This window comes from Papilio machaon, chromosome 8 (assembly GCF_912999745.1).
Source record: "Papilio machaon chromosome 8, ilPapMach1.1, whole genome shotgun sequence".
Classification (NCBI taxonomy): domain Eukaryota; kingdom Metazoa; phylum Arthropoda; class Insecta; order Lepidoptera; family Papilionidae; genus Papilio; species Papilio machaon.
Window position 1 is genome coordinate 2,062,047 of NC_059993.1, and position 12,389 is coordinate 2,074,435.

The following is a 12,389-nucleotide window of genomic DNA, read 5'->3' on the forward strand; positions in this document are numbered from 1 at the left end:
TAAATATTATTGATGTAAAATATATTTTATAAGAAGCTTTATTTTTGTTAAAATAATAATTTACTAGGTTACAAAATTATTTTAAACGTATTTTTTAAAAATAAAAATTATGACAATGCATTTTTGAAAAAAAAAGTTGAATGTTTAGTTGCCGTGTTAACTTTTACAATTTTTAAAATAAAAAAAAGTATAATTATTTAATGACAGGGTTGTGAGTTATTTTATTATAACTGAGCGTTAAGAAAACCACTTTATTTAATGGATCATTTAATTGTTTAAAAAATACAGAAAAAATAGTAAACGTTAGAAAATGAATTTATTACAAATTTGTATTTGCCGTCGGGATACATATTATAATATTAACATTCAGGTAAACTAATTGCATGAACTATTAAATATAATTACAACAGATAATAAAACATACTCTATCACAGACTAATTAAGTACTGGAAATTGGATACATATGCAAATATTTCTAAATATTTTTAAATGCTACATAATTTCGTTTTTTGAATGGATCTTCAGATTTAGATTATTTATTGGTATATATGGAAATAATTAATAAAGATAAATGCAAAAACAATTTAGCCTTGGCTTTACTAATATGTAGGAATGTATTTAATTTGGTCATAAGGCACTTGGAACAAATAGAAAGATAATGCCAGACTTGCAATTTGATTACCTGATAACGATCAAATTAAAAGGGAAAAATGAAATACTGTAATCTTAATCGAATATACACTCTGGAATTTAACTAATATGAATTATTTAGCACTTACAAGAACTATAAAATTATTAAACAATTTTATATAATCTAATCACATTTAGTTTTATGAATTTCACATTCAACACATACCTAATTTTTTTATATTTATATAGATTTATAGAGAGGTATTAGTCAACACTTGGAAATAAAAATCAAGCGAATGTTGTACACTTTACAAAAGAGGTTATATGAATTTTATAGGAAATATGGACAAACAAATATTCAATAACCTATCTTAAGACACTTGGTATGTTGATTGTGATTTGAAATGCGTAAGCAATAAAACTAATAACAAATTCTCGCATTACCCACGTAGAGAATGAATTTTAAATACAAATTTGTAACACCTCCAATACTTTTAGTATCGCCTTAGATATCAGTTTTAATACATTACATTATCTAGCTTTTACTTTTACCCTTACTTTCCTACGACGAAGCTCATAGACGCCACAGCAAGCGCTCGCGCCGACCAATTCATCACTCGTCTCATATATTTCTGTATATCTGAGATGGAAATATAAAAATAGAAACAAAACACCCTGTAGCAAAATATTTATAGACAGTAAATAATTAAAGAAAAAGACTGTACTTTTATTATTTGTACTTTTGAATTAATATTTGGAATGTATGTATTTTTTACTCGTAAATTGTTAAAAAGCCCAGCCAAGTAACGAAAAACTGAATAATTGTGAACTTCGTTTCGTGTAACTACCAACTATATAGCGTTCTAACAATTATAATTTACATTTAATATTAATTACACCGTATGTCCATTAATATTGTCACACTAATACGCCAGTTTTTACAATATTTCATCCCAGATATTGCAGAACTTAAAAATAATAACAGCCGCAAAAGTTAACCACAATTAAAATTATTCATTTATATTTTGAATTGATTCCAATATTTATAGAAAAATATGCTCATCGTTATTAAAAAACAGTTTATTTTCGTTAAACATCTTATTCTATTAATTTGAAATGTTAATTTGTTCAGTTGTTTGAAATAGGATCCCGTGGAATGTTTGTCTTATGAAAAATATAGCACAGATTAAAAAAATAAAACAGAAAAAAATATATGACAGTTTTAAAGCACTTTGCATGTTAAAATGAATAGAGTAAATAGCTTTTTTTCCAAGCCCCTTTTATATTTACATAACTTCATAGTGCTGCTAAAATTCATTTCACTGGGATGTCTATATTGACTGAATCAATTTTAAATTGTTACTTGTGTTAGGAGATTCGTGGTGCGGATACATTTTAGTTAATTCTACAACAGATTGACATTTTAATTGACAGCTATTTAAAAAAACAAACTTATACTTCGATATTATGAAGTATTATTATTGTACTAAGCACATTCAATATTGCATTAATGTAGACGCGATAAAATACATAAATTAAAAAGAGATTTGCGTAAAATAATTGATCATTGCTATGTATAAAGTAACAGCATATGAACACTTTTACATATGTATGAGTAAATTTTGTACAATAGGTACATAGTATGTAGAAAAAATAGAGATTCATTTATAGAGATGGTTCAGTGAAACGAGACCATTGCTAGTCCAAACTTTGACATGGCGGGAAATGCTGACATATTGTCATAGAACTGTCACAGATTCAAATAAAATTTTATACCATAGAGAAGCATAGGACCATAAAGAAGTTTAGGATGAGATTTTATACAAGCCGATGCGAACTTACAACTAAAAAATATAAGAAAATAATATTATTAGGTTTCATAGTGGAATTATTATATTTGTAAACTAAATATTACACTGAGTATAATCAGAAAGTAGTCTTAAATGGTTCACATAAAGTCTCATTCTAAATTTAAGAGAACTTTTAGCATTGAATATTTGTCTTGTTGTATTATTAGTATTTAAAAGTTACTTTTAGACAACTGAACAATGGCCTGTTTCAGTGGCAGGTTATGTTAATCTTACTATTAAAAGCAAATTACAATATTTACATCAGCCGTCAATAGATACACAGGAGGTATATCTAATATACACATCGATTATTTGTTCATAGTTTAAAAACTTAAAACTAGTAGTCTATGGAATGTTAATTGTCTATGATCTTTAGGAAGTCCTCCGGTGAGATGTGGATGCCATCGCTGGAGTCGGTCGCGTTGGGGACGGTATTCTTCAGTTCTCCGAAGGTGTAGGTCGCTTTCAGTTTGCTCCTCTGCTTGTGCGGGGAGCGCGGTGCGGCCGGCAACGAGGACTCGCAGTCGAGGCTGGCGCGCTTGTTCCAACAGAACGCCTGGCGCGGCTCGGCACCAGCGGACATCGGCATCGCCAGGTGCAGACGCGACCTGCTCAACTCGTTGTCGCTCAGCTGACGCTTCAACTTGTCCTTGCCGACGACCAGCTGGAACCCGCGGGGACCTTCCGGCTCGGCCTGGGCGAGCTCCGCCTCGCTCGACTGCCGTCTCATTTTGCCGTCGGTCTGCGTCACCCGCGCCTTGTCGACCAGACTGTTCTGTCGGGACGACTTGCTCGGGCGCGACTTGGCGTCGTGTCGGCTGCTGCCGGAGGAGCTGGTGGTGTTGGTGTCGCAGGCGGCGTTGTCGCGGCGCAGCGTGTCTATGACGCTGTAGAAGTGGTCCAGGTCGTCGGTGCTGGCGGTGCGCGTGCGCATGTTGCTGGTGCTGGTGCTGTGGCGGTGCGCGGCGGGATGCGGGCGGGGCTGCGCGCGCGGCAGATGGCCGTGGCTGGCCTGGCGCGCGATGGCGGCGGGGGGCTGGCGGCGCGGCATGCTGCAGCTCCGAGGCACGAAGCTGTCCTTGTCCGACACGAGCACATTTTCGTACACGTGGCAGTTGTTGGCGTCGCCGTCGTCCTGCGAGATCAGATTCTGTCTGCTCTCGGTCGTCTCCCGCTTTTGTCCGACGGAGTTGCTCTTCTTGTGTCCGTTGCGATGTTTCGCTTCTGGCAGCTTCTTGCCGAGCTTGCAGTCGCTGGCGCTGCGCGGGAGCAGGTTCTCGTATCCGTGCGCGACTTTATCTTGGCCCTGCGTTTTATCTGAGTTAGTGCTGTTAGTCGTGTTATCTACACTAGTCTTAGCCGCACTGGTATGCTTAGGTTTGTTAGCGATGACTTTGCCGAGGTCCGCCGAGCCGAGCTGTTGTGTTAGATCGTGGCGTTTCCTATCAACGTCGGGCTTCGACGATTTGTCCAAAACGACTTTAGTTTTGTCGCTTTTACAAATCTTAACGCTGAATCTGAACGGAGGCTTGAACACGACTTGAAGTCGAGCCTTCTCGCCGGAGAGAAGGTTGGTTGCACTCTTGGAGGGTCTAGTTTTGCGAGCGCTCTTCGTAACTTGGCGGCTCGTTCGTTCTGTGAGACCGAGGGGGATGGATTTAGACTTGGGTATGGCGGTGGGCTGCGGCGAGCTGAGCAGCCATTTTTGCACCTTGGACAAGGCCTCAGAGTCCTTGACGGGAGAGGCTGGATGTTTCTGCATCGAGCTGTAGTCTATCGTCGCGCTCTTCACCTTCGCCTTGCGTTTCTTGACTTTTCCTTTATGTTTCGTCAGAAGGATGTGTTTCGGAGACTTTCCGTCAGAGTTTGTCACAACTGCTGCGCTCTCTTTTGTTACTTTATGACTTTCTTCTGGCTTCGACAGAGTGTTTGGTTTCTGAAAAAAGAAAGATTCACGATATTTATAAATTTGGTAGTTTGTAAAAATTATAGAATGTGAAATATCAATATTATGTTTTCTTCTTTTGTATTCTCTCAACAAAAACATTTGCTTATATCCGGGGGAAAAAAATGAATATTTAAAATCTGCCTCACCCTCTTCTTGTTAGCGTTGTAGGAGGGCGATGCCTTGTCTCCCAGTTTGTGCTGATGGTCCTTCTTTATCTTATAAGCGCGAGTTCGTAACGCTACTTTCTTCTTTAGAGGCAGTTTAGATCTGAAACGTAGTTAACATTTTATATTAGATATAGCTTTACCAATCCAAATTAGTGGAACAATGCCGTGCGATGTACAAATCTCTTACTAATATTAGAAATGTGAATGGATGGATGGATGAATGGATGTTTGTTAGAAGGTATCTCCGGAACGGCTCAACTAGTTTGATGAAATTTGGCACAGATGTAGAACATAGGCTAGATGAACACATAGGTTATTAAGTTTTTTTTAATTCCGTGATGACGGAATCCAGACAGTTAGCTCAGTTTTAAATGTCAGCCATAAATTAATAATAGAGTTAGGTATTCTTTTCTTTTCTTATGAATACAGAAGTATAGAGTTACCTGACAGCGGTGTGCACGATGAGGCCCTGGTCAGCGGCGTCTGGCAGACGGACGGTCTCCGTTGTCGAGGAGTGGATGATGGTGACGGACTTGAGCTTCTTGCCGTGACGGCCGAGGAAACGGGTACTTGCAAACTGAAATAACACGATAGTTATGTACGATAAATATTTAAAATGTTTATATTTATATTTTTTTTTAGTTAAAATTACGCAAAACACTTATTTTTCTGTGAATAAGGTAACTGGAACTAGCAATACATTGTATAAATTCCATACAAATCTTTGTCATATATTATAGCATTATAGAAGTAAAAAAAAATTAAGTTTTTGTTTGCCACAGAAGGTTCATTTCTAGCATTAATATAGTCTCTTTAATGATATCTATTTTAGCCGAGTTTCCACTAACACACATAGAAGTCATCTCTTTTATTCTTTTTGAAAAATGTCTTTGTACAGAAATGTCACCTAAATATGAAACTAGATCTTACGATGCATTTCATATGTGAATGTGTAATTGAAAATGGTAAAAGAAAATGATTTAAATGTTTAAGAAAATTTGAGCAAAACTAGCTTTGATTATTAATCTACAAATTACAATTTGTATAATGTTGAAAATGTAAGAAATAGGAATGAAACACTTTTAGCACTTAATATCGTTTGTGTACCTTATATTACTAGGACGTTAACATTTAGGGTCAACGTCAAACTCAGTGTCGAGAATACGGCAGCATCGCTATGTAGAACATAAATTAATATATTTTTTTTATCCATTTAATACCTCACTTTAAATTTTAACTTGTTGATTTACACTTTCGTGAGACACTTTGAGTAAGAAACTTTTTTTTAGATTTTGTTATCTTTGAATGTGTAGATGAAATTTGAATGTAAATCAGCAATAATTTAATTAAGAATGGCGTAACTCAAGTATGTATTGTCCGGTGACTTATATTAAAATTTAATCTAGAAATTAAAACATAGCAAAATCTTAAAAAGTAAAAATTCCGATTTCTTCTACTAGTTACAAATAGGCCTGATCAAAGGTGGGCATTAACTCGTTAATCCGTTAATCGTTAATTAACGAAGTTAACATTTTCCTTAACGGATTAACTTTTAAGTTAAATTCAAAAAGTGTTAACGCTCTTGTTAACTTCCGTTAAATTCTACTTCCGTTAATTTAATCCGTTAATTGTTACAATAGACACTTATTCACGTGTTGTCATTTTATTTAAATTATGCAACAGGCTACATTCGTAAGTTCGGCTATAATCGGCAACCGTCAGCGAGTCGAATGGTGAATGAGAACGAGAGAGAACGAGCGAGTGTGATGCATGTTATACAAATACAATACACCGAGCGGCCGGGATAGACGTGATCAAAAGAGTACCACAGAATCCTTGTTAGAAAATAGTGACGATTTAAACAAACTTACCTCTATCAAAAATTGCGAAGTTTAGGCGCTAGACAACTTCAAAGTTTATTAATTATTTCACATTTACACAAATATCTCGAAAAGTCTTTATTACATTTTATTCACATTTAAACTGGTTTTCATTTATTTAACATCACTTTTTTTAGAACAAGACTTTGTTATAAAATCAACATAAGGTTCGAAAACACTTTGCTCTTAATACAATAATTGTTATACGTGAGACGCAAAATCTATTAAAAAAGATAAACACTGCGTTGAATTGCAATCAAAATAATCGAGTGTGCATTACTCTTCAACGTCGTACCTAAAATACAACTAAACTTTGTTGCAGACAAAAATGTTTATTTTAATGTTGGAGTTTAAAGACAACAAAAAATATAAAAAAAAAATAGTTTATGGTTCATTTGAAAAAGCGTACAAATAGGATTTTTTTGTCATTGCGTAGATAAGAAACAAACAATGAAAAGTAACTTTAAAAATACGAAAGACGAAATGTGCACGCAATAAACGTTCCTCAAAAACAAAAGGGATTTAGGTGTTTATTACCGTCGTTTGTTTTTTTGGGGCTTCTTCATAGTCTACGAAAAATAATTTTAACAACAACTAAAATATGAACAAAGGATCAAATGGACAGCCGCACAGAGAATGCGATAACGAACTCGATGGATTTATGGCCCCAACCCTTCTAATGGTCGGGGATGCACGTGCGCTGCGCAAAGACAATAGCGAAGATAATTTGTTTGTTTACAAAAAAAAAGTATACGACAAAACGAGACAGAATGAGGAAAAAGATAAAATAATTATGTTAGTGAAATAATGTTAAACTGTGTTATACTAAATTTAATATATGAAATGTCGCCACAAGTGATCTTTACAAAAAAGACATCGATTTTTTTACGTATATCGAAAGTTTATTTTAAAATTAATCGAATGTCGTTGAAAATAATTCAAAATATATTCTTACTAATTAACTATAACGATTTTATAGGTGATAAGAAAGAGAGAAGACATCACCCGCGATCGGTTGTTTTCGTTATGTCGTGTAACTTATGCTCTATACACTGAGAGTAATTTAACTTGATTTAACATATAACAATAGATCGGACGATAGATCATTAGATGATAGAAGTTATCGAAGGCATCTCAGTTGTATAGTTAATGCGTTGAGATGTATCACTGGATTGGTTATATAGTTTATTTATCAATGTTATAATAAGTTTCCTCTGATGTCAGAAGTTTTATTAATAAATCTATATTAATAAATAAAAAGTACGTAAAAAATGATAAGTCTGTTCGTGGGCCCTTAGCTAAAATAAAATAAAAAAATATTACCAAATTATACATAAAATTAAATGTTCAGTTATTGGAGTATGAGCAAATGAATATCCGGGTGCAAATACACTCGAGAGCAACCAAATCGACTCACCCCTTGACGGCGCACATATGCATTGATTTTGCTAAAACGACAAATGTCAATTATAAAAATCATATGTCATTCGTGAGCTGAAGATTGATACTCTCATTTAACATGAATACCCTAAAAAAAATTGAAGCGCTGATTTAATGACGCATTTTAATTAGGCGTCAGGGAAAATTTGCTCCATAAGGTATCCACGAGTTGCGCTACCTTTCCCCGCTATAAAACCCGCCCACATCCGGTTTACCTTATCAGTCGCTTATCACAAGTTGACCGGTACACATCTCAGTAAATTGCATTAAAAGTTTTAGGGAAACCATGGATACCACGCCAGAAAAAGCAGTTCAAGTTGTTGCCTTGTTGCAACAAGGGTTAAGTCAGCGAGCAGTCGCTGCCCAGCTCCAATTGAGCCAGTCTGCAGTGTCCCGAGTATACAAACGGTTCCAAGAGACTGGTGCCTTTAATCAGAGACCAAGAACGAGCCGCCACCGGTGCACTTCAGAGAGAGACGACTGTTTCATTGTCTCAACCTCGCTGCGCAATCGACACCTCACGGGTGTTGTTGTGCAACAGGAATTGAGATATACACGAGGGGTGGCTGTAAGTGAATGGACGGTGAGAAGACGTTTGAAGGAAGCCAATTTGAGGCCAAAAAGGCCTGCGACGGGCCCCAAATTCACTGCAGGCCACCGTCAAGCGCGCCTTGAATTTGCTCGAGAACATCTCAATTGGAGCATTACGCATTGGCGGTCGGTACTGTTTACTGATGAGTGCAGAATGTGTTTGCATGGCAGTGACAGGAGAAGCCGAGTCTACAAGCGTCCGGCGGAACGTTTTTCCCAATGCTGTTTTGCTGAAACAGTGGCGTATGGCGGCGGTGCCTGCATGATGTGGGCTGGTATTTCCTTAGAGGGAAAAACTGAGCTTGTTTTCATGCCTGGGGGCGGCCGAGGAGGCGGGCTAACAGCTGATCGGTACATCACCGACATCCTACTGAGTCATGTTGTGCCCTACGCAGGGTTTGTCGGCGAAGACTTCGTGTTAATGCACGACAATGCCCGCTGTCACACGGCACGAGTCACTCGGCAATTTCTTGAAGAGGTCGAATTGCTCACGATGGACTGGCCTGCGCTCATCTCGGATATGAATCCCATCGAGCACTTATGGGACGAACTTAAACGAAGGGTTCGAGCCAGGAATCCAGTCCCTTCGAGCGTAGATAATCTAAAGTCAGCATTGTTAGAGGAGTGGAACGGCATTCCTCAAGAGATTGTAAAAAAATTGATCATTTCAATGAAAAACAGACTGCAGGCTGTAATAAAGGCTAGAGGGGGCAATACAAAATATTGATTTAATATAATTTTTTTTTAATTTCTACCAATTTTTGTGTAATTTCCAAAGTACGAGACCTAGGCCCTTTTCATAAATTCCGATTTTTCCTACTGTTACGTTCAGACGTCATTAACTTAAGAAATAATTAATGGATTTCAATAAAAATGACATCAAATTAAAGCTGACATCTTCAGCTTTCGAATGACATATCATATTTACAATTGACGTTTGTCGTTTTAGTAAAATCAATGCATACGGGCGCCGTCAAGGGGTGAGTCGATTTGGTTGCTCGCGAGTGTAGTAACAGATAAATGTAAATACTGCACAAAAGTTTTGATTGTTTTCTTTTGAATATTATCACATGTCTTACTGTTTAATAGAAAATTTATGTTGTCTAAATTTAGCTAGCTCTCTAATTCCGTGACGTCGGATTGTCGATAAAAAAATTGACTGAAAAAGTCCATCATTGTCAGTGTAGTATATAAGTGTGTGTAACTAGTGCATGCTATGTCATTATTATGGTACAGGCATTAGTACATCGCTCCTATTGTCTAAATTATATTTTAGTATATTATAGAACTAAACAATAGATAGGATTAGCGATCGCCCGAGATTTCCTAAGCGCAGTAAAAAAATAGCCTAAGTTCTATTGAAAGTGTCGACAAAATCGGTCCATACGATTCGGAGATTATTCGTATGGCCATTTCCCGCTTGCGCCTTATACTCGTAATATAAACAAAAATTAACTTTAACTGTTAACTTTAACTTGCGTTAAATGTTCGTAAATTAAACGCTTTAACGATTAACGAAGTTAAATTTTTATTTAACGAATTAACGATTAACGAAGTTAACTTTTTGATTAACTGTGCCCACCTATGGGCCTGATATCTAGGTTCATTGCTGGTACTCCGCCATTTTCTGTAATAACGTTATAACTTAGTATATGTCGTCCGTACCAATAGTGCGATGACCGCGAGCAGTATGAGCAGCACGGCGTACCAGTGGCGCAGCACCCAGCGCCTGAACCCGGCCAGGCTCTCGTCTGACAGCAGCAGCTTGCGCAGTGTTGCCAGCGGACCTGATGGGTCCACCTCACGGCAACGCTGGAACACGTCGCAGTATCTGCAACAAGCGACAACGTTACATCACCATCACCAGACATATATTTGAAATATGGCTTAACAAAGGTATCTTTGCGAAGCAGCGACCATACTTGCCCACATCTGTTACACCAGATTATCGGTTCTTCATAACATTATTAAATTTGAAGACTTGAAGGTGGATTCGATCATGTTTTACAATTAAAATGCTAGGTGCATTTATTCTTGTTGGGATTAAAAGTATTTTATTAAAAAAAATACCTAGGAGATAGTTCTGCTCTCGGATAACATACAGACAAAGTAATATGAAGAAATAATTGGACAGTGCGCTATATTACCCATTGTAGTCGTTGCAAGGTGTGCCAGGCTTGGCATACATGTCGGGCACGTCGTAGGGCGGTGTGTTCCAGTGGAAGGAGGAGCGGCAAGGTCCGCCGGGCGCGCGGCAGCACAGCTCGCACGCAGAGCGCGGGTCGTCTGCGCGCGCGCCGCACTGACACGACTCCAGCCCGTACGCCAGGCAGATGGACCCTGTGCACTCCTGTACCCCGGAAAACATTGCACAGATCACATATTAATATTTCAATTAAAGCAAATTTCGTCAAATATAAATTATTTAAGTTAAGTTCTAAGACAGTAAAGTTTTATTTTCAAAAAAGCGCATGAGGTTAGTGATAAGAATGTGTGAACATGTGTACGTACTCCCATGAAGCAGACGAGCTCCTTGTCGCAGCGTGTGCGGTTGGGTTTGTGTCTGCTGGCGGGGCAGGCGGCGCGGCGACCGTCACAGTGCGCGGCGTCGCGACATCCGTTGTCCGACCGACATTTGTCGCCGAACTTCAGCGTGCACGACGCCGTGCAGCACGGACCCTGAAGTAAACACATACACAACATCTTAATAATACAACCCATACAACTCATATTAATTGTATTTTCCATAGACTTGATAAGCCAGAGTTCATACAGGCCATGGAGATTGTAGCCAGAGTTTTTTTTAAGTTACGATTACTTTTAAAACAAATACCCGCAGTGGGAAGGTGCTAAAGCTGCGGGGGGGGGGAGAGGGAAGTGTTGATACCTGGCTCGGGCTGCAGACGCTGTGCTCGGTGAGCGTGCAGGGCTTGTAGTGTGGGCGCGCGGCCTGCGGGCGACAACACACGTCGGTGCATTCGGAGGCCCAGCCGCAGTCGCACTCCTCACCCTCCTCCACTACACCGTTGCCGCAGATCGCTGGCTGAGGCTCTGCACGCAATACATACAAATTTAAATATCAGTGTTATTCAACAATATTGTTAAGGTAACAGTTAACATTAGAATAATTAAATTCGCTGCCCACTTAGTGCCTGGTATTCGATAAAAAGTATACCTGTAAAGCATCCTTTGGGCGAGCGCGCCTTGTTGTTAAGCACCGGGTCGATAGCGCGCAGCGAACACGGTGAGAACTTGTTGTTGTTCTTTCTGTCTCCACTGGTGGCGCGCGCGAACATTATGTAGTTGCCGTCCTCGCCGAATGGAGTACACATTTCTGGGTCATGCTGCAAATGAAGCATGCAATAGTCCAATGGTTAAGGATACGAATGTACGATTTTGTGGTAGTGGAAACCAATCCTGCCTTTCGGATATTGTCGTGAACCATATTCTAGTACAAGCTTTGGGCTTAGTTGGAATGGGGTTAGGTTACATTAGAAATATACTTTAAAAAACCTGTCTAATATGTTTTAAATAAAAAAATCCTTCTGACTAAAATAAAGATTGATACCACAGATGAAACTACGAAATAAATAAATCAATTAATAAAATAATTTCGCGGTTATTGTTATGTTATTTACCGGTGATCCGAAGTTGTGTCCGATCTCGTGAGCAAGTGTGACGTGCGACACAGCGGGGGGCACGTGCTTGCCGTAGTTAAGCAACGTCACTATGCCAGTGTTCAAAGACTTCATGCTGCCGCGGTAGTGCTGTTAAACAAATTAGCTTAAGATACAAGATCTCTATTACTCCGGGCAGATAGATGCTTCAATGAATCAGCTCGACCGGAGATATACCCGAAGACCATACAGAAGAGTGGAATCGA

The 12,389-nt window shown here is 38.4% G+C and overlaps 1 protein-coding gene across 1 annotated transcript in view; it reads right to left on the minus strand.

Moving 5' to 3' along the window:
• Nucleotides 1–1,762: 1,762 nt before the first annotated feature.
• The window catches only part of LOC106720604, a 131,840-nt gene continuing 121,213 nt past the window's right edge, over nucleotides 1,763–12,389 (minus strand). The window contains exons 7-15 of the mRNA XM_045679155.1: nucleotides 12,145–12,273; nucleotides 11,682–11,850; nucleotides 11,394–11,557; nucleotides 11,018–11,185; nucleotides 10,654–10,856; nucleotides 10,172–10,337; nucleotides 5,039–5,172; nucleotides 4,575–4,695; nucleotides 1,763–4,416 (exon numbers count right to left, since the gene is read on the minus strand). Of these exons, the coding sequence (XP_045535111.1) occupies nucleotides 2,836–4,416; nucleotides 4,575–4,695; nucleotides 5,039–5,172; nucleotides 10,172–10,337; nucleotides 10,654–10,856; nucleotides 11,018–11,185; nucleotides 11,394–11,557; nucleotides 11,682–11,850; nucleotides 12,145–12,273 (2,835 nt within the window). The 3' untranslated portion in view covers nucleotides 1,763–2,835. The remainder of the gene's footprint in view (nucleotides 4,417–4,574; nucleotides 4,696–5,038; nucleotides 5,173–10,171; nucleotides 10,338–10,653; nucleotides 10,857–11,017; nucleotides 11,186–11,393; nucleotides 11,558–11,681; nucleotides 11,851–12,144; nucleotides 12,274–12,389) is intronic.